General features: G+C 31.4%; 2 protein-coding genes across 4 annotated transcripts in view; one reads left to right on the top strand and one right to left on the bottom strand.

Moving 5' to 3' along the window:
- Window positions 1-9,814, top strand: part of LOC123703172 — a 37,373-nt gene extending 27,559 nt beyond the window's left edge. For all 3 annotated transcript variants that reach the window (XM_045651084.1, XM_045651085.1, XM_045651083.1), the window contains exons 3-5: window positions 694-765; window positions 7,001-7,163; window positions 8,164-9,814. In XM_045651084.1, coding sequence (XP_045507040.1) covers window positions 694-765; window positions 7,001-7,163; window positions 8,164-9,177 — 1,249 coding nt within the window. In that variant the 3' untranslated portion in view covers window positions 9,178-9,814. The remainder of the gene's footprint in view (window positions 1-693; window positions 766-7,000; window positions 7,164-8,163) is intronic.
- Window positions 9,815-11,946: 2,132 nt separating this feature from the next.
- Window positions 11,947-26,217, bottom strand: part of LOC123703322 — a 131,602-nt gene continuing 117,331 nt past the window's right edge. Inside the window, exons 28-36 of the mRNA XM_045651281.1 lie at window positions 20,742-20,795; window positions 20,193-20,294; window positions 19,731-19,802; window positions 19,154-19,253; window positions 17,239-17,298; window positions 16,370-16,494; window positions 15,611-15,772; window positions 15,040-15,177; window positions 11,947-14,418 (exon numbers count right to left, since the gene is read on the bottom strand). Coding sequence (XP_045507237.1) covers window positions 14,248-14,418; window positions 15,040-15,177; window positions 15,611-15,772; window positions 16,370-16,494; window positions 17,239-17,298; window positions 19,154-19,253; window positions 19,731-19,802; window positions 20,193-20,294; window positions 20,742-20,795 — 984 coding nt within the window. The 3' untranslated portion in view covers window positions 11,947-14,247. The remainder of the gene's footprint in view (window positions 14,419-15,039; window positions 15,178-15,610; window positions 15,773-16,369; window positions 16,495-17,238; window positions 17,299-19,153; window positions 19,254-19,730; window positions 19,803-20,192; window positions 20,295-20,741; window positions 20,796-26,217) is intronic.

Here is a 26,217-nt window from a genome sequence, read left to right as displayed (position 1 = left end):
TACTAGTAGATACATATTTGTGTTCCGATTTTTGGAACAATCATCATATTACTGCATAGCTTAGTGATAAGGCCGCCCTTTCTGCTATTATTTAACGTGATATTCTCACCTTTATATATTTGTTGTGCGCAATAAAGTGTTAAACAATTAAATAAATTTTATACATTTACCTATATGGTTTTCAATTTTATACATTACTAGCTGTGCCCTACGGCTTTACCCGCATTTCTCTGCTCCTGTTGGTTTTAGCGTAATGATATAAGCCTTCCTCGATAATAAGGCTGTCTACAACCGAAATAATTTTTCAAATCGGACCAGTATTTCCTGAGATTAGCGCGTTCAAACAAACAAACTCTTCAGCTTTATAATATTAAGTATAGATTGTTGTTATACGTTATAATATGAAATACAACAGAGTTGGATTATATGCATGTATATAAGTTTTGGTTTACTCGTCTGATTGTTTAGAATGAGGTTTTCCTGAGGCTTATTATTTATTCGTATTTTTGATAGGTTATACTGTTTATTTATTTATTTATAAATTATATAAGAATACTTGTTTAATTTTAAAATACATAATACAAGACTGTTTCCTTTAATCCTGCATCTAGTATGAATCTATATGTCTATTTATTTTAAAAATATATTTTCGCATAATAATTAGTTAAATTTATCATAATTGTATGTTTTCAGCTGTTTGGAGACAATGTACTGGACATGCTGCGAAGAAAGGTTTTGCTTCGACAAGAAAATCGCTACTTATAAGTATGTATTATTAATTACATAATTATTATTATACTCCATAATCTATACATATAATAAATCTGTAGAAGGGTCAATTCTGTACATTTAAAATATTGAAAATATAAATAGCAGGGGGTGTTATTGGATCGATACCAAGCCCAAATATGCGATTAAAAAAATCTTTGTCTGTCTGTCTGTCTGTATGTGAAGGCATCACGTGAGGTTCGATTTCGATGAAACTTGTTATAATTATACCTTATTATCCTGAGCGTAAAATAGGATACTTTTTATCCCGGAAAAATACGTAGAAAAAAAAATTATCTTCATTTTTCTTAATTTTTCCGCGCGGACGGAGTCGCGGGCAGAAGCTAGTTTATAATATGATCGTGAGCATACTTAGAACCACACTTAAAACTCATTTAAACTAGGTATTAACTAATAGCTTCGTATCTTAATAGGTATAAGAATTTATAGAATTTGTATTAATTTTTTAAAATATAGACATAGTTATAGTTGCCTTATGTATTTTATCAAAATAATATTATGCTAGATAGAAAATTTTATAATAATATGTAGGTTTTTTTACCTATGTATCTAAAAATGTTTTTAGATACATAGGTATAAAATTTTCCAACTTAACTACGACGAACTCTTTACGTAATAAACCCAAAGTAACTGGTTTTAACTGCTATAAATAAAATCAAATGGAATCGGGAAAAAACCTCGTAATACGTCAATACCTAAATAAACATAAAATATATAAGAATAATGAAAAAAATGGCGATCTATGCTTAAAGAATATTCCTTATTCCTTGAATAATTATTATTAACTATCTAATCTGATTATATTGCAATAAAAATTTGATTCTAAAATTCCTCAGAAACTGATGATCTAATCGAAAAGTTTTTGCCTTTGTTTGCTAAAATAACTGAATAGTCGAGAATATTTGCCACGATTCAAGCACATTATTTAATTAAAATACACATAAAATTGATGGCCGTTTTTGCAATTACATTTCTCAATTACATAGAAACATCTGGAGATACTATTTATTAAAATTCCGTTATTTCCTATACCTAGTTACAAAATTTAACTGAAGATTATAGTTCAATGAATGTATTTCCTTTTTAGGTGTTATTATGATATATTTTTATGGTGAAATTTTATAAGGGTTTAAAGTGATTCGGCAATTGCAAAGACCAGTTATTTTCTGCTAATGAATTTTAAATTCCTAGATTTTGATTCAATGTTGTTTATTTTCGACCTTCATGGTCTGCATAGTTCAACGAATTTTTAAACAATACTTTTTTCTGGTACAAGTAACTAATATTACTAGAAATATCAACGATTCCTCGTATTATTATTTTATGGATCTCTGTATTTTATCATTGGTTAAACCAGCAGCAGGGGCAATATTGGAATTGCCCCATTAATTGACTCCTTAATTGTAATGTGTAGCAGCAGAGGCAGTTTAGAGAACAGCTGAAATTGCTCCGACCGACGACCAACCGAGATTGTTCCAATATTGCCCCTGCGGCAGTTACGTGAGTAGCCGGCTTTGGTCTCGAGATCGATTCTTTTCCATAGACTATTATATCAAATGCCATTATAGGTACTTTTTTTAAAGAATATTTCTGTTCTGTGAATTTTCAATCTTTTTCTATTTCTTGTATATTATAATGTTTGTAAAACCTATTTATCTCAAGTTATTGATTTCAATATCCATTCTCCTTGACAGTTTGAATTTCAAGATCATAACGTATTTATAAATAAGAAAGTAAATAGAAGGTATTGTGTTGAATCAAATATCTAAACATGTGAAGCATGATTTGTGGAATTATAATTTATAAGGTGATAACGAACATAATATTATGAATAAAGGTCTCGAGTAAAATCAAACTACAGGGTCGATTGACACTTTAATAATTGGAATTATGGATTGTGGATATCTTAGGATAGCTAATAAATCAAAGAATTACAAAATAATAAGGCTAATAAGCTGGCCATTAATCATCATAGTTCACAGATCTTCACATAGTATCAACTTTCTTTTTCTATACTTTGTATACAAGTCCCTTTCTCTGTCCTTACGTCCCTATGTATGCTTAAAACTTTTAAACTACGCAACGGATTTTGATGCAGTTTTATTAATAGATAAAGCGATTCTTGAGAAAAGTTTTTGTATAGGTAATTATCATTTATTGGGTTTAGACAAAGTGGGCGAAGCCGCGGGCTGGTCGAAAGTAAATAAATAAAGTGAGTAAATCCTCAAAACCACGCAGACGAACTTCATATATTGCAACTTGCCTTTTTTATTCGTAGTATCAATCTCATAAAAATAGCGAAAAAAACAAGTTCTATTATCTAATAGTGATTGATGTTGAGATTTACTTGTGTTTACGGAAGAAGGGAGAACAATGGGTGTTATGTTGTAATATGCGGTATCTTAGCTAAGAATAAATTATATAAAATATATGTATTATATATTATGTAGATAAGATGATAAATTAGATAGTGGCGTATCGTAATCCTACCTTCCTATACCTATTCGGTATACTTACTTATTAAATGTTTCTATTCACTACCATACATATAAAAGCTACTATACTAGGGCACAGCTAGTGTAGGTTAGGTAGTACTGATAAATTTTGTAGCATACAACTTAAATGCATTATATTACAGAAATCTGTTAAAGCTGCTTATTATCCGTCTCTAAAAATCTTGTTCAAATACAATCATAGAAAAGTATTCTTATGATTATTTAATTCCTTAAACTACAAGGAAATATTCAACCTTGAAATTATTATTTTATCTGGTGGAAAAATATTAACGTCCTATGTAATCGTGAAAAACCATATCACAAGATATGATCTATCGTTCGTTGCTCATGTTTCAACTGCAATTATGTATTAATAATACCTTTTTTATCTGAAAAATGGATGGTATATTTGACAAAGAGCATATTACAGCCTATTGGTAAACATACAAAATTTCTTTATTTAGCACTTTAATATAAGTGTACAAAGTACAAACTGAGCGCCGAGACAAACGTCAACGAATACGTTATCGATATGTCGTGGCCATATCGTAGATTTGCTCATTTCATGAAATGGCCAACATAGTTTGATCAAATCGTTAAATCTTCAACGTTTCACGATTTGGTCATCGACATTTGGCCAGATCGTATAAAATATTAGGTTAATATAACAACGCCAGAAACGAATCGCATTTTAAAAAAGAAATAAAAATGGTCGCATGTCGTGAAATGGCCATCCACGTTTGGCCAGATCGACGATCTGGCCAAATGTGGATGACCAAATCGTGAAACGTTGACGATTTAACGATCTGGCCAAACTAAATTGGCTATTTCATGAAATGAGCAAATCTACGATATGGCCACGACGGATACAAATTGACTAACAAGCAAAAATATCAAAAGACGTAGCAATCAACTATTAACAAATTGTGTACTTAAAATATTAAAAATAACATTAAACAGCTTCATTTTCCTCTTTCTATTATAATCTTTGAAACAAATACAAAACCGATTGTAATGATAACTACTAATATCTGCACTCAACACTATCTTCACTCTTCAGTTTATTCTAATTATTATCACACAATATGAGCGGGTAAGCCCAATGTTAACATTGTATTATATTGTAAATCTTTGTATTTACGTTTATATTTAGTCGGATTATAATTGTAATTTATGGTCTCTCGTACTTCCCTCGTATTGATAGGAGATGAATTAATGTTTCACAATATTATTTTTAAAATAGTTTTAACTTAAGAAGGTGTTAATCTATACTAATACAATATACATATTTTAAATCTGAAGAGTTGGTATGTTTGTTTGTTTGTTTGAACGCGCTAATCTCAGGAACTGGTCCGATGGGAGGGTTTAAAGATAATTTTTTTTTGATATTTCTCGTTTTATTTTTAAAAATTTATTGCGGCCCTTTTACTTTACTCATTATGTTAAGTAATTTCGATATCAGTTTAAAGTTTTTTGTTATCTGTAATAGTTACCGAAAAATCGCCTGTGCACACTTAACGATTACACCCTGTATAAATTTTATGGCATGTAAAATGTGTTGTACTAAAATAACTTGTTTGTAATTCAATGAATATAAATTTTAATAGTTGAACATTAAAATAATTTCATAATTAATAATGCGAAACATAAAATATTATATTGAGGTTGTTATTGTGTCGTTTTCTTAGTATGAAGATAAAACAATTCTAAAAGTGTAAAGAAATTTTATTGTAAGTATAATATTCTAGCGTACCGCCCGCGGCTTCGCCCGCTTTGTCTAAAACCTAATAAATTATATATTAAAGCCTTCCTCTTGAATCAATCTATCTATTAAAAAAAACCGCATCAAAATCCGTTGCGTAGTTTGAAAGATTTAAGCATACAAAGGGACATAGGGACATAATATGGACAGAGAAAGCGACTTTGTAGTTTGACTACTATGTAGTGATAACTTTACAAATGATTTACTAGAAAAGAGACTTCACTGGCCGTGAACATTATGTCCATGTGCCATATATGTACCATTTTAGCTTTTTTCAATATAATATTATTTGTATGTATTAAATTGCAGGGCAGTTCAATGCTTAGGCAGGTTGCAGAGCTTGACCGACCGTCAGTGCGTACCGTCGGTTCTGACGATACGCATCAACAATTATTGTATGACTATGACACTAATGCGCATGACAATACGCGTGCGTATGGTCAGTCTAGCTATGAAAGGTTTTATGAATTTCCATACATATTATGACAAGCGCGATTGACGTACGCAATGACGGTCGGTCAAGCTCTGCAACCAGCCTTAGTTAGTAAGTTTTTATTAAAATAGTCTTACTTAGTTACTTACTAGTGTGGCGCAGGGACCCAAAATGAGTATTGGCCTCCGACAATAAGAGCCTCCATTTGACTTTATCCTCCAGCATTTCGGGGGTTGTGCGGAGGGTTAACCCCTCCTGCGTAAAAAACTATCACGTTGCGAAACCGACAAAAAGAAAGAAAATAGTCTAGCTTTTCATTTTAATATATTTCATTCTGTATAAAGTAAACTAGTATCCAATGTTTTTATTTCATAATATTGCATAAATTGTTCATTTTGTCACAAAAGTGACAAGTTAATGCAAACTTAAACATAATATTTTAACAAACATTAAAATATAAAAGTAATAAAAATTGTTATCATATTAATATTTTCCTCCAACATCTCTAATCACAAAAAACAAAGAATTTTGTTTGTTATTGTAAATACGTTACGAGTATTCGTATATCAAATGGGATATACTCTCTTTTATTAAAATGTACATATAGGCTGTTTAGGTAAAATTGATTTACGTTTAGAGCAGTTTTTCTGTAGTATGCAGTAAGAAGTAGATACCGTTTACCGTATCTTATAAATAAAAATGAATCGCAAAATGTGTTGGTAAGCGCATAACTCGAGAACGGCTGAACCGATTTCGATAATTCTTTTTTTATTATATTCCTTGAAGTACGAGGATGGTTCTTATGTAGAGAAAACGTAAACATGTACCACGGGCGAAGCCGGGGCGGACCGCTAGTATACCATAAAATACATAATTGTCTTTATGGAGAAACTAGTTACCCTCTATATATGCCAAAGTTCCTTAAAATCGGTTCAACTTTTTGCGTGAAGGTAGTATTATTAATGCGAAAGTTAGTGAGGATGTATGGATAGATGTTTATTACTCATTCACGCAAATACTACAAAACGGATTACAATGAAATTGTGTATGTAGGGAGCTGATGACTCAGAATAAGACATGGGCTTTTTATCCCGGAAATCCTGATGACGAGAACTAAGCTAGTTTTTCTTTGAAAACGCGGGCGAAGCCGCAGGCGGAAATCTAGTTTATAATAATTGTGGTAGAAAGCTATAGGCAAAACTCTAATAATGCGTATTCTATGTATGACAGTTCGTTTTTTTTGAAGTGAAACTTCTTTATCGGGGTTGGAAAAAATTTAGTGTAACATTTTTTCGTTACGCGTGACATTTTTCCGTTACGCGCCATCTTTTTCTTACGCATATTCGACGTATTTCTGTAAAGTTGCATATAGTAAATTATTTTTTGAAAAATAAGGTCATAAAGAAGTATCACTTCTTACGTGTGTGTGTACACTAATACACGCACACATTTTTGTTAACAGTGATCATTATCCGAATTTTATCTGCATCATCACGTATTTTTCATCCCTTTTATTTCCAGGCTCGAAGATGACACGCTCTACACAAACGGCTATGCCAACATGGGTGCTAGTTTGGACAGCGTGGTCACACAGCAGCCGATCAACAATAACCATCTGCCTCAACAAGCGATCATAAGTCGGGAGATTAATGAACTACCGCTACATGCTGATAAGTTGTATGAGGTATGTATATTATTTTAATAAAAAATTATGTATGTATGTTCACTTATAGAACACTGTGCCCGCCAGTTTTACCCGCATTGCCCCGCTTCTATTAGCGTGATGATATATATATAATATAGAAAGAAACCGAAAGAATTTTTCAAATCGGACTAGTAGTTCCTGAGATTAGGGCGTTCAAATAAACAAACAAACAAACTTTTCAGCTTAATAATATTAGTATGGGTTTAAAAAAGTAAATACTGTAAAAACACAAACTTTATAGACAAATTAACTAAATAGACAAATTAAATGTACCGAATAATCTCACTGATAAAAATATCCAAAGGATATGCAGGTATTTAAGCGATAACAGCGTGTCAGTGATGGATAGACTAATAACTTATCAGAAATAAGGGCAATGTACTGTTATTTTAAGATAATGATACTGAAAGATTACCGAAATGTTGTAAAAGTATTAAAATCTTGGAAATTATAAAATTTTATTACGTTTGCTACGTTTATCAATCGTTTTCACAGTAAAAAGTGTCATTTTACATTATTTTAATTGGAGTTTGTAAAAAAGTATGATGAAGGCTAAATATACTATAACAATATATGCTTAATTGAAATATAAATTATATGCTAAATTTATTCACATATTAACAATTATATGCACAGCTAATGTTCTTCTATCACAAAACTTTTTTTCGGTTGTAGGAATCACACGTTCCCGAAGACGCAATTAATAGACAGATCAAAGTGCAGACATAATATTAGAGCTTATGCTTCAATACAATGATTGTATTGTTTGTGTGTACAGTTGCCCCAATTCTAATTGACCCTAATTTTGTGTCAATAAAACGTTAGCTGCAATACATCAATTGATCACAATATGAACAACTATTGATTTAGAGTGGCGTCTAGTTTATCCTATCAAGTAATATCAACAATTTGTTACTTTTGACTTTTGAGATGCTAATTCTATGAATCCATTTAATAATAATGAACCTTTTGTCCCCAGGTATTCTCCAAATCACTGATATTCAGAGATGATCACGAATTGAAGAAAGCCAGCACAAACACGTTAGACGAATTGGAAACTAAATCGGAACCGGACTATTTATCAGACAAGCCAAATAGAACAAAAGTGTACTTTGAAGATGAAGTTGATTCACCAGTCACAGACTTCGAAATAATGTTCAAAGACGAACTATTGGCCGCATATGACATGTTTAAAATTGAAGAAGAAGAGGAAGATACTAAGAGTCAAGACACTGAAGAAGGTCTAACTATGAACGTATCTGTGAAAAAGCAAGACGTTATAAAACCAAGCACTGTCACTCTCAAGGATGAAACAAAGATAACAAAACAGACACCGATATATCAATACGATCCCGTTTCAGTACTAGCTTTGCCCACAACTCTTACGTTACCTAGAGTTGAAAGTGTGAAGGGGATACTAAGAACCAACAGTGCTAAGACGTTAGACAGGATTGATAGTTCAACCAAATTAAGACCAACATTGAACAGAGTTGAAAGTCTAAAGAATATAGACCCAAATAAAATCAACAAAGTGCTAGCAAGAGTGCCGCATAGAAGCGCGTCGTTCTTAAATATTCCTGCTCATTTAACACCAGAAAAACCACCGCTAATAAAGAGCAAATCAACAGTTGGAGTTCCGTCTTTAGCTGACAGTGATTTAAAATTAAGTTCCTTACCAGACACTCCTATAATAAGAAGTAATAATTTGCCAAGATTTTTCGCAGACACGCCTCCCCCTAAAGCGGAATATAAAACGGAAACAAGCCTGCAAAGTATTAAACAGAAAACGGCGTTGATGTTCAAAGAAAATGATTTTAGTATGCCCAGGTATTATGGTACTGTTAAGGCTACAGAATTAACAGTACATGAGAGCAAGTCTATGCCTGATTTGAGAAATCCGCATTCAACCGGTAAAGTTAGTAAGAGATTGGTCAAATTGCGAAGTAGATTGAAGCCATTGGTTATAAGAAAGAGCTCGGAGGAGAGACTTTAAGTATTTAATTGTTGCCAATTTTCGTTTTAAAAATTTACCAAGGAATTTTCTGGACAATTAAAATAATATTATGTTAAAGGTTGTCAGTAATTTAAAGTTGGACTAAACACGAAAGTTTTACAGTATTTTTCATTAGACATAATATGTATTTGACTGGCGTAAATTGTGATTTTCAAATATGTTTCAACGTTTCTGTTATAATTTTAATAGATTATTTATGTGTTACCATGAAATAATGTGATACAATTAAAACAATCTCTTTTTTTCACTAAAGAGTGTGTGTTTGTGCTTCTTTAATTCTAATGAAATTTAATTCATTAAAAAACTACAAATAATTTGCTCTCGGGTTTTTCTTATGACATATTATTTCTATACAAATGTGTACTTACTTCGACATAAACAGTATTGTATTGCTCAAATACCATGTGATTATTAAATAAGAAAAATAAGATAAAATTGTACATCTTCATAGTTGTAATTTCTAGTCATGTTATAATCGGTATTAAAATAGATTAACGTACTTAATATCTTGACTTCTGTAAAAATTGACATAATAAAGTAAGAGATAAGATATTTAAAATTGTTAAACACAGATCTGTTATGAATTGTGGTGAAATAAAAGTATTTAATTTATCAATGGGTATTTTCATTTATCCCTTTCATAAGCAACGTAATTTTTGTGACACATAACAACGTGAAACGGTGATATTTACCTAACGCAAACTGGGTGTGACATATTTTTTCAATCGTTTTAGTGCGTATTAAATACTAGCTGCGCTTCGCGGTATCACCCGCGTGGCTCCGCTCCTGTTGATATTAGCATAATGATATTATATTATAGCCTTCCTCGGTAAATGGGCTATCTAACACCGAAAGAATTTTTCAAATCAGATTAGTAGTTCCTGAGATTAGCGCGTTCAAACAAACAAACAAACTCTCCAGCTTTATATTAAGTATAGATTTGTCTATAAAATATTATAAATTATTTAAAAAGAACCTATTTTTATAATTCATTGACGGGAGGTTTGTCAAGTTCAACTTGTTTTGTGTTTGTAAAATTTTTGGTTTGTAAAAACAATGAAAATCTCTTTGAATACTGATTAGGGCGCTTTTCCATCAATAATGTGCGAGCTGTGTGTGCGACGATATGTAACGAGGAATGTGTTTTTGTAAAGAACCAATCATATCGTGTTTGAAGTTTAACGTTTTAGCGTTTGATTGCTGAAAAAGCTAAAGGTGGTTGTCCACCAATAATGGCGAGGATCGCGTGTAGCGAGGAATGTCTTTTTAAAGAATTAATAATATTGCTTCATTTACCTCGCCTCGCTCAGCACAGCTTTGGTGGAAACGGCTCAGCGGTGCTAGGTTTTTGCGCATACTAAACAAGCGAAAGATATGTTCGAGGAATGCGTGCGAGGTATGTTTATTAGTTCTTTAATTTTGAGCAAAAGAAGACATTTCACATAGCTTTGGTGAAAATCCCCACACATTTTCATAGCACATCTAAACATCCTCGCACGACACATTACCCTCGCACTTACAGCCGCATTTTTTGTTGTCAAACTATTGTCGACATTGATCTCATTAAATTAAAGTTTAACAACAATTTATTTCGGGGAACATCGAAGCATTACACGCGAAAAGTATAGCGCGCTGCGCTTTTTTAAATATTATTTCAATGACGCCAATGTCGTTAATAATTTGTCAATGAAAAATGCTCCGCGCTGCGCTTCGCCATATTTGCGCCGGCTCTAAAACTAAGTAGTTCATCTTTGCAAATTTTTTTTGCATCGGCAAATTGCACATTCTGTTTGTGCAATAGAATTAAAAAATGAATTAACTGTCAAAGTATGAATAGACATTACAAGAATAGAACCTAAGATAATGCTAGGTATGTGTGTTTAAAATGTATGTGTAAATGATTGGTTCAAAAGTGAACTTTGTAATAAAGTAACTGACAAATCTGCAGTTTTAAATATTCTATGATAGGTTTTTACCAAGCTTAGGTAGCTTAGTAGTTCATAATGGAGGGTTCAAAATAAAAGACACATGTATAAAAGCGGATAATTTATTACGAACTATTTCATACATTTTATTTTGGTACATAATTCAATTGTGACACGTTACAATCGCTGATGTCAATTCACTAGAAAAATCGAATCCTATAAGCTACTAATTATTTATTATCGATACTTAATGTACTTACGCTACTTATATTAAACATACTCAAAAGTAGATATAAATAAATCTTTCTGGTGTTGATCAAATATTTTAACGAAAATACAAATACTTTTAACATAGCTACAAATATGTGTTCACTATTAGTGCAAAATAAATGTATCATACATTTTAAACAATACTAAAATACAAAAAAAAATTTTTAGAAAAACCAAAGATTTTTTGACTGTCAAAGTAGCTTTTATAAGCCGATTTGTTCTACAAAGATGTCTAAAACTATATACGTATAGTCTACAATTTGGCGATTGAAATCTTATGTCAACCGTATATTCACTTTGAAGCGAACGTAACTAAAGTATCTATAATATTAATCTATTCGATAACAATGTTTTTACAATTTACAATAATTTAGAATAATGCTACGCGTTGAATCACTGCATTACGCATAATAGTATCTACTGTAATGAGAGTTGACTTATTAATTAGTTTTTTTTTTATCACGCCAGTGTGTAAGGCCTTGACAGTTTTAAAAACATTAATTAAGGATCAGGTATAGTGAAAAAAGTTATTTTTTTTAATTAAATTATTCTGTTTAAACAGTCATCAAAGTACAGTTGAGTTTTACCTGCTCTAAGAATTATACTATGTAATTCTGAGACCTCCACTTTAATTTTTTTCTTTATATTCTTGAAAAAAAAAATTACATAGATATGCAATAAAATAAATATAAAATATTATTTTTCATTAGGTTTAAAAATTGTTGTGAAAGTAAGCTAGTAATAACTAATAACACAATATTTGATGACTGTCGTCTTCTAATAAAATAAAAACAGAAAATAAGACATTCTGCAGTGTATCGTAATTTATTAATTACGGAAAAAATCACATTTGGCTTGCTTTTGCATTTTAAATTATCATCCTATGCAAAATAATGTCGTATAAAATAATAAAGAATTTAGTATTTTTCTAGATGTTTATTTTTTCTAAAGTGTACTTCTAAATTGCATAAAATTCCATAACAACATTTTTAACATTATTGGCGTATTTATTTTGCATTTATTTTTACATATCCAACTAAATCTAAACTAATATATAAAGCCTATACTATTATTAAAATACTATGAAATTAGGTTCAGACTAGAGTTTTTAAGCATATTTTAAATCTATGTTTTGCAATTCTCGATTGGCAAGTTAGTGCTTGCTATATATTTTTTGTAATTTTTTGTCCACGTAAGTATAAAATTGCACTAATTCAACTAATACATAATATATAAAAATTACTTTATCACTTTATAACTGATTTAAAATATTTTTATAATTAACTACTCGACAGTATGTCTAAAACAATACTGAAAATGAACTACAAACAAAGGGTTTTTCCGGCCTAAACATATTTTATCTTAAACTTATAACAGATCTAAATAAACAATACTGAAACATATTTTTTTAAATATTCCTTTTATAATATTATTTTATTTAAAATAGACCGAGTTATGTTTGAATAAACGTACATTTTTAAAATAAATTAAGACGCATTACAAAGTGTGCTCTTAATAAAGTTAAATTACATTTCTTATAATGAATAATTAAATAATAATCGAGCTGTAAATACAAAATAATAGTTACAAGTTCAATATTTTAATATAACATAATGTAAGACAAATAAATGCTCAATAAATACAATATTTTATGGAAATTTGGATAAACATAGTAATTTATGATACATTACAATTTACATTTTAATTCATCAATTTGAAAATATGAGAAAAGAAGTAAAATCATTGGTTTACATTAATTAATATTGGAAAATGTGGTCTGATAATACAATGAAATCAATACGTCATAATAAATATAATATTATGGTTTATTAAGACACGTTCAAATTAATTACACTGTTTGTAACACAAAATTAATGAAAAAAAATACAAATAATAATGCTTCTAAAACTATTCAAAGATTTAATATTACATTACAACATTACAATGTACTCTCGAAAATTCCAAGCTATATAAAATAAAACAACAAAAAATACAATTCAACGGCCTTGTCGTCATTACAAACAATTCAATATAACTATGAAGTTGGTGTACTAACCGTGCGAAATTTAAAATTTCTAAACAGTAAAATGTATCTATCTGTTTATGTATTGATAATTAATTAGGTATTAATTCTAATAAGAAAATTTGTAAAAAAGGTCTTTGCAACAATCATAAAATGGGGAGGTCGAGGCAAAATGACACATTTGTATTTTGATGCAAAGGTGACTCGCATTCTTTAATTTATAAAAAATTAATTTGAAAAATACATGAGGATACAATATTGAAAAGTCACAGATTGTGTAATGTGTTCATTTCGTAATTTCTTTCTTTTTTGTAAACTATCACATGATTAATAACCAACTCCATAGCTATTCATTACAACAGACAAAACATACAATATCCAAAAACGAAGCCGGTTTCACTTGCTGATTAGACACATTAGTTTACAATTTAACTGAAAATGAAGCTAAACAGAGCTGTGAAATTGACAACTTCTATCATCATAATATGTAATAATTATGTCATATTTTAGAACTTTTTAACCTGTGAAACCGGTCTAACCACTTGTCAAACCATCACAATAACCTCCCAGAGCTCACCAACTCCATGTAAACGATCTAAGAGCGGCCAAACACGGGCAGCTTGAGCAGTTGGTCGTTGACTGCTCGAGCTGTCGCTACTAACCACGCAGTTGACGGCTTGAAGCAGTCGTGACGGCTCGAGCAGTCCGTGTACGGCAGTGAATGAATGACCATAGTTCACCGCGCGGTCACGGCTTCAAGCCGTCGGTCTCAACTGCTTGAAGCGGTCCGTCTACAGCCGCCCTAACATCTGAAACCGGTGTAACACTCACCTAGCCCTTAATCTTGAACCGTTTGACTTTAATATTGACCTTATTGGTAGCGAGTTTCAGCGCCTGCGCGGCCTGTGCTGCGTCTGCGGCGGTGAGGTCGCGCCCGTCCACCGCGCACAGCCAGTCGCCGCGCTGCAGCCGCCCGTCCACCTCCGCGGGGGAACCGGGCAACTAGACAACCATATATTTATAAATTTACAAAGAATAGAAAAAAATCGATCACGCGGCGGGATGGAATTTTTTCTATTCTTTATATTTATAAAGCATTTCCATAAACTAAACTAAACTAACATAGTTTTTAAGACCATTTTACTAACAAATATAATATGGGTATTAAATTAATCTGAAATAAATGAAATAAATAAAATAAAACCGAAAAATCTAATTCAACGATATTTTATTCTTTATTGTACGCAAAAAAAGGAAATACAAAACAGATATAGATGAAAACTATTTGTAGTAATCAGTACAAATCAATTCAACCTATTCAATGTGGACAGCTATGTGTATATAAATAAACACCCGATATATGTAAGTATATTATGCCTTGAACTAAGTAGCGCTATAACGCGATATATAGATACAATGCGATGCGATAGCGTGGGGTTAGTACCCGCTAAACAATAAAACTATCTATACTACTGCTTTCCGAACCAGTAAAACTATAGGTATTATGACAATTCAAAAGTCAATTTCTAGAAGAAGTCTAATTGAATAAAAAGATTACATTTGAAATATTAGAGTTTCAACCTTTTGTTTTAATTTATTATAATAAATAATAAAATATCTCACCAATTCCCCCAGATAAACTCCTGTACCGGTGACAGGCTGAACACACGCAAGTCCGAGCGCTCGGCCCGCTTTCTTTGTTAACTCCACTTCTATCTCGTCGTACGCGATCGGTTCTGGTCGGTGGATGCTCATTTTTAACTGGAAGATTGGAAATATTGTGAAAGTGCTATTGTATAAAACAATGATTTATTTATTTAATCTTAATTAGAAAATGAAGAAAGAAAAGAAAATTGCCAAAGACATTACATACAAAATTTCTCTTAAAATGCCATTACAAGTTTTTTGTCCAATGCCTGACTATTTGTTCGCTGGTAAAATATACTGATTAACCAACAAATATTGAAACATCACACAGACCCACAGGTACGGGCGCTAATAATTAAACCATGTGAGCATTAAGATACACAAACTTTGATGTAAGTAATAAAGCCGAAAAAAAATTGATTAACCATCTTAAATGTCATCTAATTTTGTAACTAATTTACCTCGGTTTCCCCTTTAATTTCAAGCAAGTATTCAATTGAGTTATACTTTGAATATTAATTATTAATTAATTTCAACAATTTCTTACCTTAGGAGCTTTCTGCTTTATAGACAAACATATTCTTTCATACGCCATTTCCTTAGTAATTGTAATTCCGTTGCAATCCTTGATTTGATCGCCGGGTTTCAAACGGCCATCTTTGGCGATACAGCCGTTTTTATATATGTCTAAAATAACCGCTGCTGGACCCTAGAAATGATACACCATTTTTAACCATTTAATTATTTTATCGGAACATTTACAGAAAAAGACGATGACAGACAGACAGAAAAAGATGATAAAGATAATAATCTTTATCATCCATGCAATTTAAATAATTTTCTGTATATATGTATTTTGAAATTTCTACTCATCTAACTTTCTTTAGAGAAAGTAAAATAACCTGTAAAATAATCTTAGGGTTATATCTATGAGAACAATATACATCTATCTAAATGCAACATGAAATCATAAATATTATAATGCTCATTAATAGTTCAAGCCCGAAAGACGCCTTAATTCCTCATTTACTAGCCTTACTCGGTAATAATTTAGCATTTTAATAGTAAAAGAATTGTAAGAATCAAGTGGAGTGAATCCAGACACTACAACTTCATAAACATCGCTTCTTTATAATAAATTATCACTACATAGTATAAAACAAAGTCGCTGTGGCTGTCTGTCCGTCTCTATATAGGCTTAAATCTTTAAATCTTGAAACGGATTTTGATATCATTGGTCATGAGAAAGATTTAAGTATATAATTTGTTAAGTTTTCTACAAACTATTTATATAAACAAATCTTACACTAAGCAAAGTATCACTGCCTCCGACCAATAAAATGCCAAGCACTTCGTTGTTAGAATTGATTTCAATGACCGTGTCTTGGTTCGGTCGAGGCTGAGCGGTCGCGGGGTCAGCTGGCGGTTCCGCTGAAAATTACATTATTTTATATTATTTAGGGGTTTTATATACAAATACATACAATAATAAATACTGACAGGATAAGTAAGGGTTAGTAAATGTTATTCTGTTACGCCAGAATAGAGATATTATTATTAAGAAGACTTTCTATATGTGTGCTGAATTTCGTTGTAATCGGTTCAGCAGTATTTGCATGAAAGAGTAACAAACATACACACACATACATCCATCCTCACAAACTTTCGCGTTTATAATATTATTAGTAGTAGGATACTGGATAGCTATCTAGAGTTATCAATAAGTGTGATATTATGTTTTAAATATTCTTAATACAATTGACATTTTTGACTAATGTAATATATACATAAATAGAAATAGGGATATAACCTTATATACATAATGTTTAATACCCTATGATATATAAAAAAGCTAGATACGTTACCCGCTCTCTATTTTGGCAAGAAAAAACTCAGCTAAGTGCCCGAGTTTCATTTAGTCACGCACCATTCAGCGTCGTGGCTGGACGTTCTTTTTATATTTTAATCGGCAGTTGTTATTACGAAGTACATGAGTGAGACAGTATTATGTCTCGTGCGTGAGAGTGAAAGAGAGAACAACTGTATTGGTGATAATGCGTTAGTAAGTAGGTATGTATTAATTACGCTGTTTTTTTAGTGCAATGATGTTGGCGTATGCCGCGTCTACTAGTATAATAGGTCATTGTTAATACCTAATTAATTATTCATACTTACGTTTCGCAGGAGAAGGCGCTGGTTTTGACGCCCCACTTGGCGTTTGACTGCCACTTACTCCTGAAATAATGAGAAAGTATTGTTTAAGATTTTATTTAAAGACTAGCGGTCCGCCCCGGCTTCGCCCGTGGTACATATTCACGTTTTCTCTACATAAAAACCATTCTCGAACTTCAAGGAATATTATAAAAAAAGAATTAAGGAAATCGGTTAAGCCGTTCTCAAGTTAGGTATGCGCTTACGAACACATTTTGGGATTCATTTTTATATTATAGATAAGTAAAGGGGTTTGGGTAAAGTTGGCGTCGTGATGAACTTTCGCGGCCAGTGATGAAAATTGGATATTTTAAAGCCGGTTGCAGAGCTTCACCGACCATCAGTGCGTACGTCAGTCGCGTAAGTCATAGGTATGTATGGAAATACGCGTATGGTCGGTCTAGCTATGAACGGTTTTATGAATTTCCATACATATGACAAGCGCTGCTGAGTGCTGACGTACGCACTGATGGTCGGTGAAGCTCTGCAAGCGGCCTAAAAGAGCAATATATTGTGAGCAAAAGTTATTATGGACCAAATCTCGAAATGTATTATGAATATTTGGTTTTGTATTTTTCTTAACCATACACTACAATTTAATTTTGGCGTTCCAGCAAACACGATTTATTTATTAGAGCTTAAAAAAATAAGATTTATTTTGTATTTATTATCTCAAGAATGAGACAGGATTCAAAGGCCAAAAGTTATGTTAAAATAGACTTCACATTTATACGTTATACCTAAAACTTTATCAGTTTAAAATCTTTCGCTATCACATCTTAAAATCAGATAACGAAACATTTTGCCTTCAAAGATAATAAAAATAGCTGCATTTATATTTAGTGACTATATTTTACACAAAAATAGACTCTTAATGTTGATTTCCTTCAAATCTTCGGAAAGTTCAAGTTCAATCAAAACTATAAATACTGCAATTACAATTACAATTTATTACAATATTCAATTTATATTCATGTTAAAGTATAGAAATATAAAAAGGCTACTAAAACGATTTATACAAGCCAATGTTTCCCTAGCTAGGTTACTGGGCAACCTGTGTTTAGGAGGAACAGTTTGCCTCTAAAATAAATTCACAAAATACTACTAGAGATATTTTTAATTATATAGAATTTTACTTTCTATTTTGATATTTATTTGAGTTTCAAAGTTAGTGCATTTACTAGCTACTACGTCCAACAAACAAAATAAGAGCGTGTGTGCCGAGCACACGTGTCAAACGAAGTAAAACTTCTCTGGCAAGATAATCGTCGCCTTACTCCATAACGTGGCGGTATTGTCATGACACAAAAATAAATCAAATCAAATCAAATCTGTTTATTTGCACGTATATATAATAATTAAATATAAATGATGAATGTAAATACATAATATTGTCATTATTTACATGATTGTTTTTGTAAACTTTAAGCAGTTAACTATAGTAATTACTTTCAAACGATCTACTACAAGCGATCCATTGATACTTTGTAGGGACTAATCAAATCACTCGATCTAGTTTATTGAAATCACAATTATCTTCGCCTAGTGCGGGAACCGATGAGTCTCATCTCATAATTATATTATTATCAAATTATTAAATTAATTAATATTGTGAAATACACCATTTTGTAATAATCCTGTCTTGTTAAATAAAGAATTATTTATTTTTATATTTTATTTTTAGGTTATATTATGAACTTTCTTGAATCTTGCCAAAGAAGTTTCATTTCTGACACGTGTGCTCGACACACACGTTTTTTTTTATTATCGAGATTCGAGTGAGATGTAAAAATGGTAATTTTTTTATGAATATAAATTTCTTCCTTACTTGATTTATTTAGATGTAAATAAAATAGCCAATACACTAATCCAAACTAACCTGACGTACCAGACTCATCTGCTTTATCAGAGTCCTTCATGTTGGGACTGCATACTGTTAATATCACCACTCCCTCTGTCTGTTTAAGTTTTGCTGCCGCCTGGAAATACATTTTTATATATTAGATAGTTGTTTTTTTAAATCACTAGCGGTCCTCCCCGGCTTCGCCCGTGGTACATATTAACGTTTTCTCTCCATAAGAACCATCCTCGTACTTCAAGGAATATTATAAAAAAAATAATTATCGAAATCGGTCCACCCGTTCACGCGATGCCGTGACCAAGGAAAACGGGTTTCATTTTTATATAATATATAGATGAACCTAATATATGAATACCGTAGAACCAAAAATAGTAACTATAAAAGAGCAGAAATTGAGTAGCGTGGTTAAATTCAAACGAACGCGCTAATCTCGGGAACTACTGGTCCGATTTGAAAAATTCTTTCGGTGTTAGATAGCCCATTTATTGTTATAGGCTATATTTCATCACGCTACGGATCACAGGAGTGGAGCCACCGGGGTGAAACCGCGCGGAGCAGCTAGTGAAAGAATAAAGATAGAAAAAAAAGCACTTACCGCATCGTAGGTGCAACTCAATAGGGAGTCTCTGTTGACAGCTAGGATCATATCACCGATGTTCAAACCAGCCTGAAAGAATATTATTTTGTGAAAAAAAAAGAATATTAGTTTGTGAAAAAAAAAATATGTCAGCGAGTTATTTTAGATTAGAAGAAAAATAGGTACAATTTATAATTTAATTTTTATTTTAGAAACAAGTTAGTTACCTGGTTTAGTTTTCTTACTGGAAAAGCCATTTTTTGGTCTAAGCCCGGTATATGTATATTGTGGGTAAGAGTACGATAAATAAAAAAAAACTTCACAAAACTGCCATAATAAGTTTTAAATCATTTTGGATTTAAAAATTATTCAAGTAAAAGATTAATCAATTGCAAACGTTACTATAAAATTACATGAAAATGGTTGAATTATAAAAAAATTCTTGTTTAAATACTGTAAAAAATATAACAATAAACTTACTTGTTCTGCAGCGCTTCCCTCTTGCAAGTCTGAAACGAAGATACCTCGTCCGGCTTCTGTGTGTCTGCCTTCTATTATCATGATACCCAAACCGGCTGGACCCTGGAAGATGCGATTTTTTAAATTACAAATTGTACCAAATTTACTATATTTATATTTTCCTATGTACCTAAATATGAATTTACATATATCCATCTTTTTAAATATAAATATGAAAGGTATTTATATTTATCTGTATAGATAAACATTTATGTTTTGTTTATGTTATAAAATCATAAAAACAAGTTTTTCCTGTGAATTTACATGAAAAAACAATTTAAGATGCCGCTGACATACATACAATATAAAACATACAAATAACCGACATTTATCGACATTTTTGATTATAATTAATAAAAATAGAAACTCAATTTACATAATATTAATTAATAATATCACTATTTTTAATACCAATAAAAAAACAACAGTTAAAGTTATTTATAAACCAAGAATGTAGTCAAAATGGTGTCATAATATTTTATTGAATAACAAAAAATTATAAATTCGTACCTTTTTGATAGTTATATCTCGTACTCCTTTGTAGTTTGCGAAGCGGTCGTCCGGCTGGAAGAGATAATATTAATCATATTTCAATAAAAACATAATATGAAATAACACATTTTTAAACATAATATTATTGAAAATTAGATGAAACAATAATTTGTCTACATTATAAATCGACTAGCTTTCAGCCCGCGGCTTCACCCGCGTTTTCAAAGAAAAACCCGCATAGTTCCCGTTCCCGTGGGATTTTCTAAATGTCATTGTAATCGGTTCAGTAGTATTTGCGTGAAAGAGTAACAAACACATCCTTACAAACTTTCGCATTCATAATGTTATTTAAATATCAATTTGATTTCACAAGATACATTTTGAGAAAAGAAAATATAAATAAATGTATGTTTAAGCACCTAATTATTATTTAGTAAACAACAATTAATAGAACAAATTGAATTGGAATGAATTTTCGTCATTATACATAATATACTTTATAAACTTTCATAAATAATTTTCGACAAAAAAATGACTGCAAATTAAAAACTGTATTTCATTTTGGAATTAAAATATATTAATGTAGCGGTCCGCCCCGGCTTCGCCCGTCGTACATATTTCGCAATAAAAGGTAGCCTTTCTGAGGGTCTAAAGATTGTCTGTGTCAAATTTCATCAAAATCGGTTGAGAGGTTTAAGCGGGAAAACGTAACAGACAGACAGACAGAGTTACTTTCGCATTTGTAATATTAGTATGGATTACCAAAATATAGAGCAAAAATATAGACCAACATAAAATACATAATTTGTCGATATTTACATACATTTCGTTCCATTGAATATTATTTTATATTTTCCATTTTATTGTCGCGTGCCAAACTTTACACAAGTTTTTGCCATCTGTACAAATATATAAACAGTCTGTCTTTGTAAAATAATAATGGGAATTTTTGTATAACATTTTAAATTGCACAAAAAACTTAAATTTATGATAACAATGAACCATTGTTTAGTTAATATTTTTACAAAGTGAAGTTTCATATTTTTACTTTGAAAACATTTACAGTTACTTCGAATAAATAAATGTTAAAAAGGAATTTAACACGATAATTCTATGATTTTGTTCAATAATTTTCTTTCTAAATTCATATTTGTATTTGCTTATTATTAAGACAAAGTACGTTTTACATGTTTCACAAGAACAATGGAAAATTTCATTTTCAATTATGTATATTATGGGAGACTCAAATAAAAATCATTCTCAATATTATTAAACTTCACGTAAAATAATAAAATTTTCGTGCTGATGATTCTAACTGTTAGTTAGTTATTAGCTTCGCCTGCGTGGAGAAGATAAATTTTCATGGTACTAACTTTCATCCCTAATTTTATCCCCTTGGGGGTAGAATTGGTCAAAATCCTTTCTTAGTGGATGCCTATGTTCTAACATCTACCTGCATGCGAAATTACAGCCCGATCCGTCTAGTGGTTTGGGCTGTGCGTTGATAGATCAATATAATTATTTAGATTCATCAAAATACATAATATGTTCCTAATCCATTAGAAATTCATCCATAGTGCTAACTAGTTTTGCAGCGAATGTATGAACTCAAAGTCAAAGGTAATCAGATCTTCACGCGGCGTCTGTGTTATTCGACTAATGGAATTAATCTCTATTCCCTAGTGTCTCTGAGTTATAATGTAATAAGGAATGTTGGATTTTTCGTCTATTGTAGGATAAGTAGGTATTACATAAATAATGTTTTGGCACCTTTTTAATGCGTGTTTTTGATACTAAATACCTAGTTGTTTACGCATAATCTAATTTATACAGTTCTATAGTAGAAGTTCATTATTAGAGCAAAGACTACTTTTAAGATACGTAAAAGAGACTGCAACGCTTAGTTTTACTATTATATTATATTAGCATACTATTACCATATTATGTTGTATGTATTTGATAAACGGCGATAACAAACTGTTACATTAAAAGGTTCTTTATCACAAGCCACAGCTTCCATTTGTATAGTTTAGCTTATAAATGCGTACAATTATCGGCAAGTAAACAATGTATGAAAATTACGTCAAAAAATGTAAAATAGACTATCAGAGACGTTATCTGCAAGTTTAATCGCCCCTAAATCTTATAATTCCTAATTAAGTATATTACGTTTACATTAGGCTTATTCTACAATCACAGTGTCTATTGTACGACGGTGTTTCGTATATCATATAGTTATGTGTACAATGTAATGTGTATTTACTGCATAATATATAAATGTGTAAGTGTGAGTTTGTGTGTGTGTAGAGTGAAAACTCTTTCACACACATGCACAGGCTCTCGCCCTGTGCTCTCGCCAGCATTTATGTTTGTGTTTGTGGCACTTTGTGCATTTAAATACATTCGTACGTGTGTGTGAGTGAGAGCATGCATTTATGTGTGCATCTGTGTTATTATTTCAATGCATGTTTATGAGTGTGTTTGTGTGTGTTTTCGTTATATACGTGTGTGTGTCTTACCTTCTTCCTCTTGAACGAAAGCGTACGTTTCCATATTGCCCTCAACAGCACGGTCGGCTTGTAGAAATGTTCTGTGTCTAAACGCACTTCGTTCATCACAGTCATCACTGTCACCACATTATCACTTACACTTAACTACATCACACTAAATAACACTACGTAGTAATACCGTATCTGTAATATTAGTAAGGTTAAGGTAGGTATGTTGATAGTTGATTATTAACCGACTTTAAAAAGAGGTAAATTGACTGTTCATCGTTTAATAAAGTGTTTCTAAATGATATGAAATTTATTATACATAAATATCAGACAAATCTGTTAAGAAATGTAAGTAGGAAAATATCGTACCTATATTGTTTTATCTACGATATTTTCTTTGCCTAAAAAAGATTTTTTCTCAGAAGAAAGGAGAGACTTCGTTTTACTATACTCTTTATTACATTATCTACTTAAAAATATAGCATATAACATATTGGTAACTTTCAAATAAAATCAAACAAATGCCGATCCAGTTCAACGAAGTAAATAATAATAGGTACTAAAAATATATAACAGTAATAAGTGCTGTTAGTTTGTATACTTTAATTATAATTAAGTAATTACACAATTTTTGTTGTATCAGCTCGTGTGACATTTGTGGCTACAACAGGCTATGGCTGAAAAACAGCGGTGAAAGCACTGGCCTTTTAGTCATTGTTTCCACCATATGCTGAGCTCATAGCCTTTTCGTAGTAAACTGTTATTTTTTCTTGTGTATATTTTTTTGTTTATGTGTTTGATTTTTACTGCGAATAAATACTTATTCTATTCTATTCTAAATTCTAATATCTTTGTAAGAAATGACTCAATCGTTGTGGAGGTATACACGCAACTCAGAATTATAAGTTATTCATTAAAATTGATTTAAACTGACTGTATCTTAGAAAACTTTATTTAGCTACTAGCTTCCGCCCGCGACTCCGTCCGCGCGGATGTCGGTCTTCGCGTGGATGGTTATTTCTCCATTTTGAGTACCTCTGTCAATAACATCTTATAAATATCTATTGGACCCAATTCCCAAATACGGCTAGGCCTATACGCAACGTGTGTTCGCGGTTCTACGGAACAACGTCTATGGATAAAACTGAAAAATTAAGATTATTTTTTTTCTACGTATTTTTCCAGGATAAAAAGTATCCTATTTTACGCCCAGGATAATAAGGTATAATTATACCAAGTTTCATCGAAATCGAACCGCTAGTTTTCACGTGATGCCTTCACATACAGACAGACAGACAGACAGACAGACAGACAGACAAAAATTTTTTTAATCACATATTTGGGTTTGGTATCGATCCAGTAACACCACCTGCTATTTATTTTTTCAATATTTTCTACAGATTTATTATATGTATAGATTAGCTGTACTTCGCGGTTTTACCCGCATATAGCCTTATATGTAGTCTTCCTTGATACTCATAACTCAAACATTTATTTATTTATTTAATTAAACTTCCTCTAGATGCACTTTTGAATCGTCTTTACATATTTTTAACATTTACCACCGATTCGGAAAGCAGTATCTATAGACAAGAAGATATACTATCTAACAGTGAAATAATTTTTCAAATCGGACCCGTGGTTCCTGAGATAAGCGTATTCCAGGAAACAAACAAACTTTTCATATTTTATATAGGTATTCCGTTGCAATTAGTATACTATAAAAAATAATTCGCTTACTTACAGATACATACTTGGATTTTAAAGTTTTAATAATAAAAATTTATCTGTACTATAGGTAAAAATGAATCGCAAAATGTGTTGGTAAGCGCATAACTCGAGAACGGCTGAACCGATTTCGTTAATTCTTTTTTTATAATATTCCTTGAAGTACGAGGATGGTTCTTATGGAGAGAAAACGTAAACATGTACCACGGGCGAAGCCGGAGCGGACCGCTAGTTAACTCTAAAGAAGTCTATTACATAAGTACAAACATACAAGAGAAGCTAATATAAGCGTGTTAGGAACACTTCTAGAGGGACAGCATATTGTTAAGATTTAAAAGCCCTCAATGACGTATTATATTGACGGTGGTAAAAGCGACATAGTGAGATAATTCTGTTTGATCAGCTCGAGTTACTAAGTGCGCTGGTGTTATGATATGGAACCGACATAGCAGCTTTTATGTTCTATACTTGATCGTAAAAATCATAAAAATATAGCGATAGCCGATAGTACAATAAAATTATAGGTACATAATCTATACTAATATTATAAAGCTGAAGAGTTTGTTTGTTTGAACAGCGCGTTCGAACTCAGGAACTACTGACCGATTTGAAAAATTCTTTCGGATTTTGATCACGCTAATACTACAGGAGCGGAACCACGCGGGAGAAACCGCAGAGCGCAGCTAGTATTTCATAAGGTTTTCTCTAAAAATATGTTATCAAGTACTTAGGTACACAATGTAAAATTCAATTCTTTCTAAAAAAAACGAAAGGGTTCACAAAAGGAAAGATTATTTTTTTATATAATGATTTAAATAAATGGAGTCAACAGATTTGAGAAGCAATTAACAAACGATTTGTCATTCATTGTATTTTACGGAAAATTTTCATTATAAAATACCTACCTACAGATAGATATTATTAAAAATTACATTTTGATTTTGGGAAATCTCCTTTATCTACATAGGTACCTAATATATTATTATTTATTAAATTATTATCTACTAGCTGTGCCCCAGGGTTTTACCAGCATTGCTCCACTCATATTGGTCTTAGCGTAATGATATATAGCCTATAGTCTTCTTCGATAAATGGACTATCTAACAGTGCAATAATTTTTCAAATCTGTCCCGTGGTTCCTGAGATTAGCGCAAACAAACAAATAAGCTCTTCAATTTTATAATATTAGTAGGTATCTATAGACAGAAGTGAAAATGAACTCATAACAAACACTAGGTTCAAATGAATCTCCAATTAGCGGCTAATTA

This window comes from Colias croceus, chromosome 25 (assembly GCF_905220415.1).
Source record: "Colias croceus chromosome 25, ilColCroc2.1".
In the NCBI taxonomy this organism is placed as follows: Eukaryota; Metazoa; Arthropoda; class Insecta; order Lepidoptera; family Pieridae; genus Colias; species Colias croceus.
This window is presented reverse-complemented; position numbering and strand designations above follow the sequence as displayed.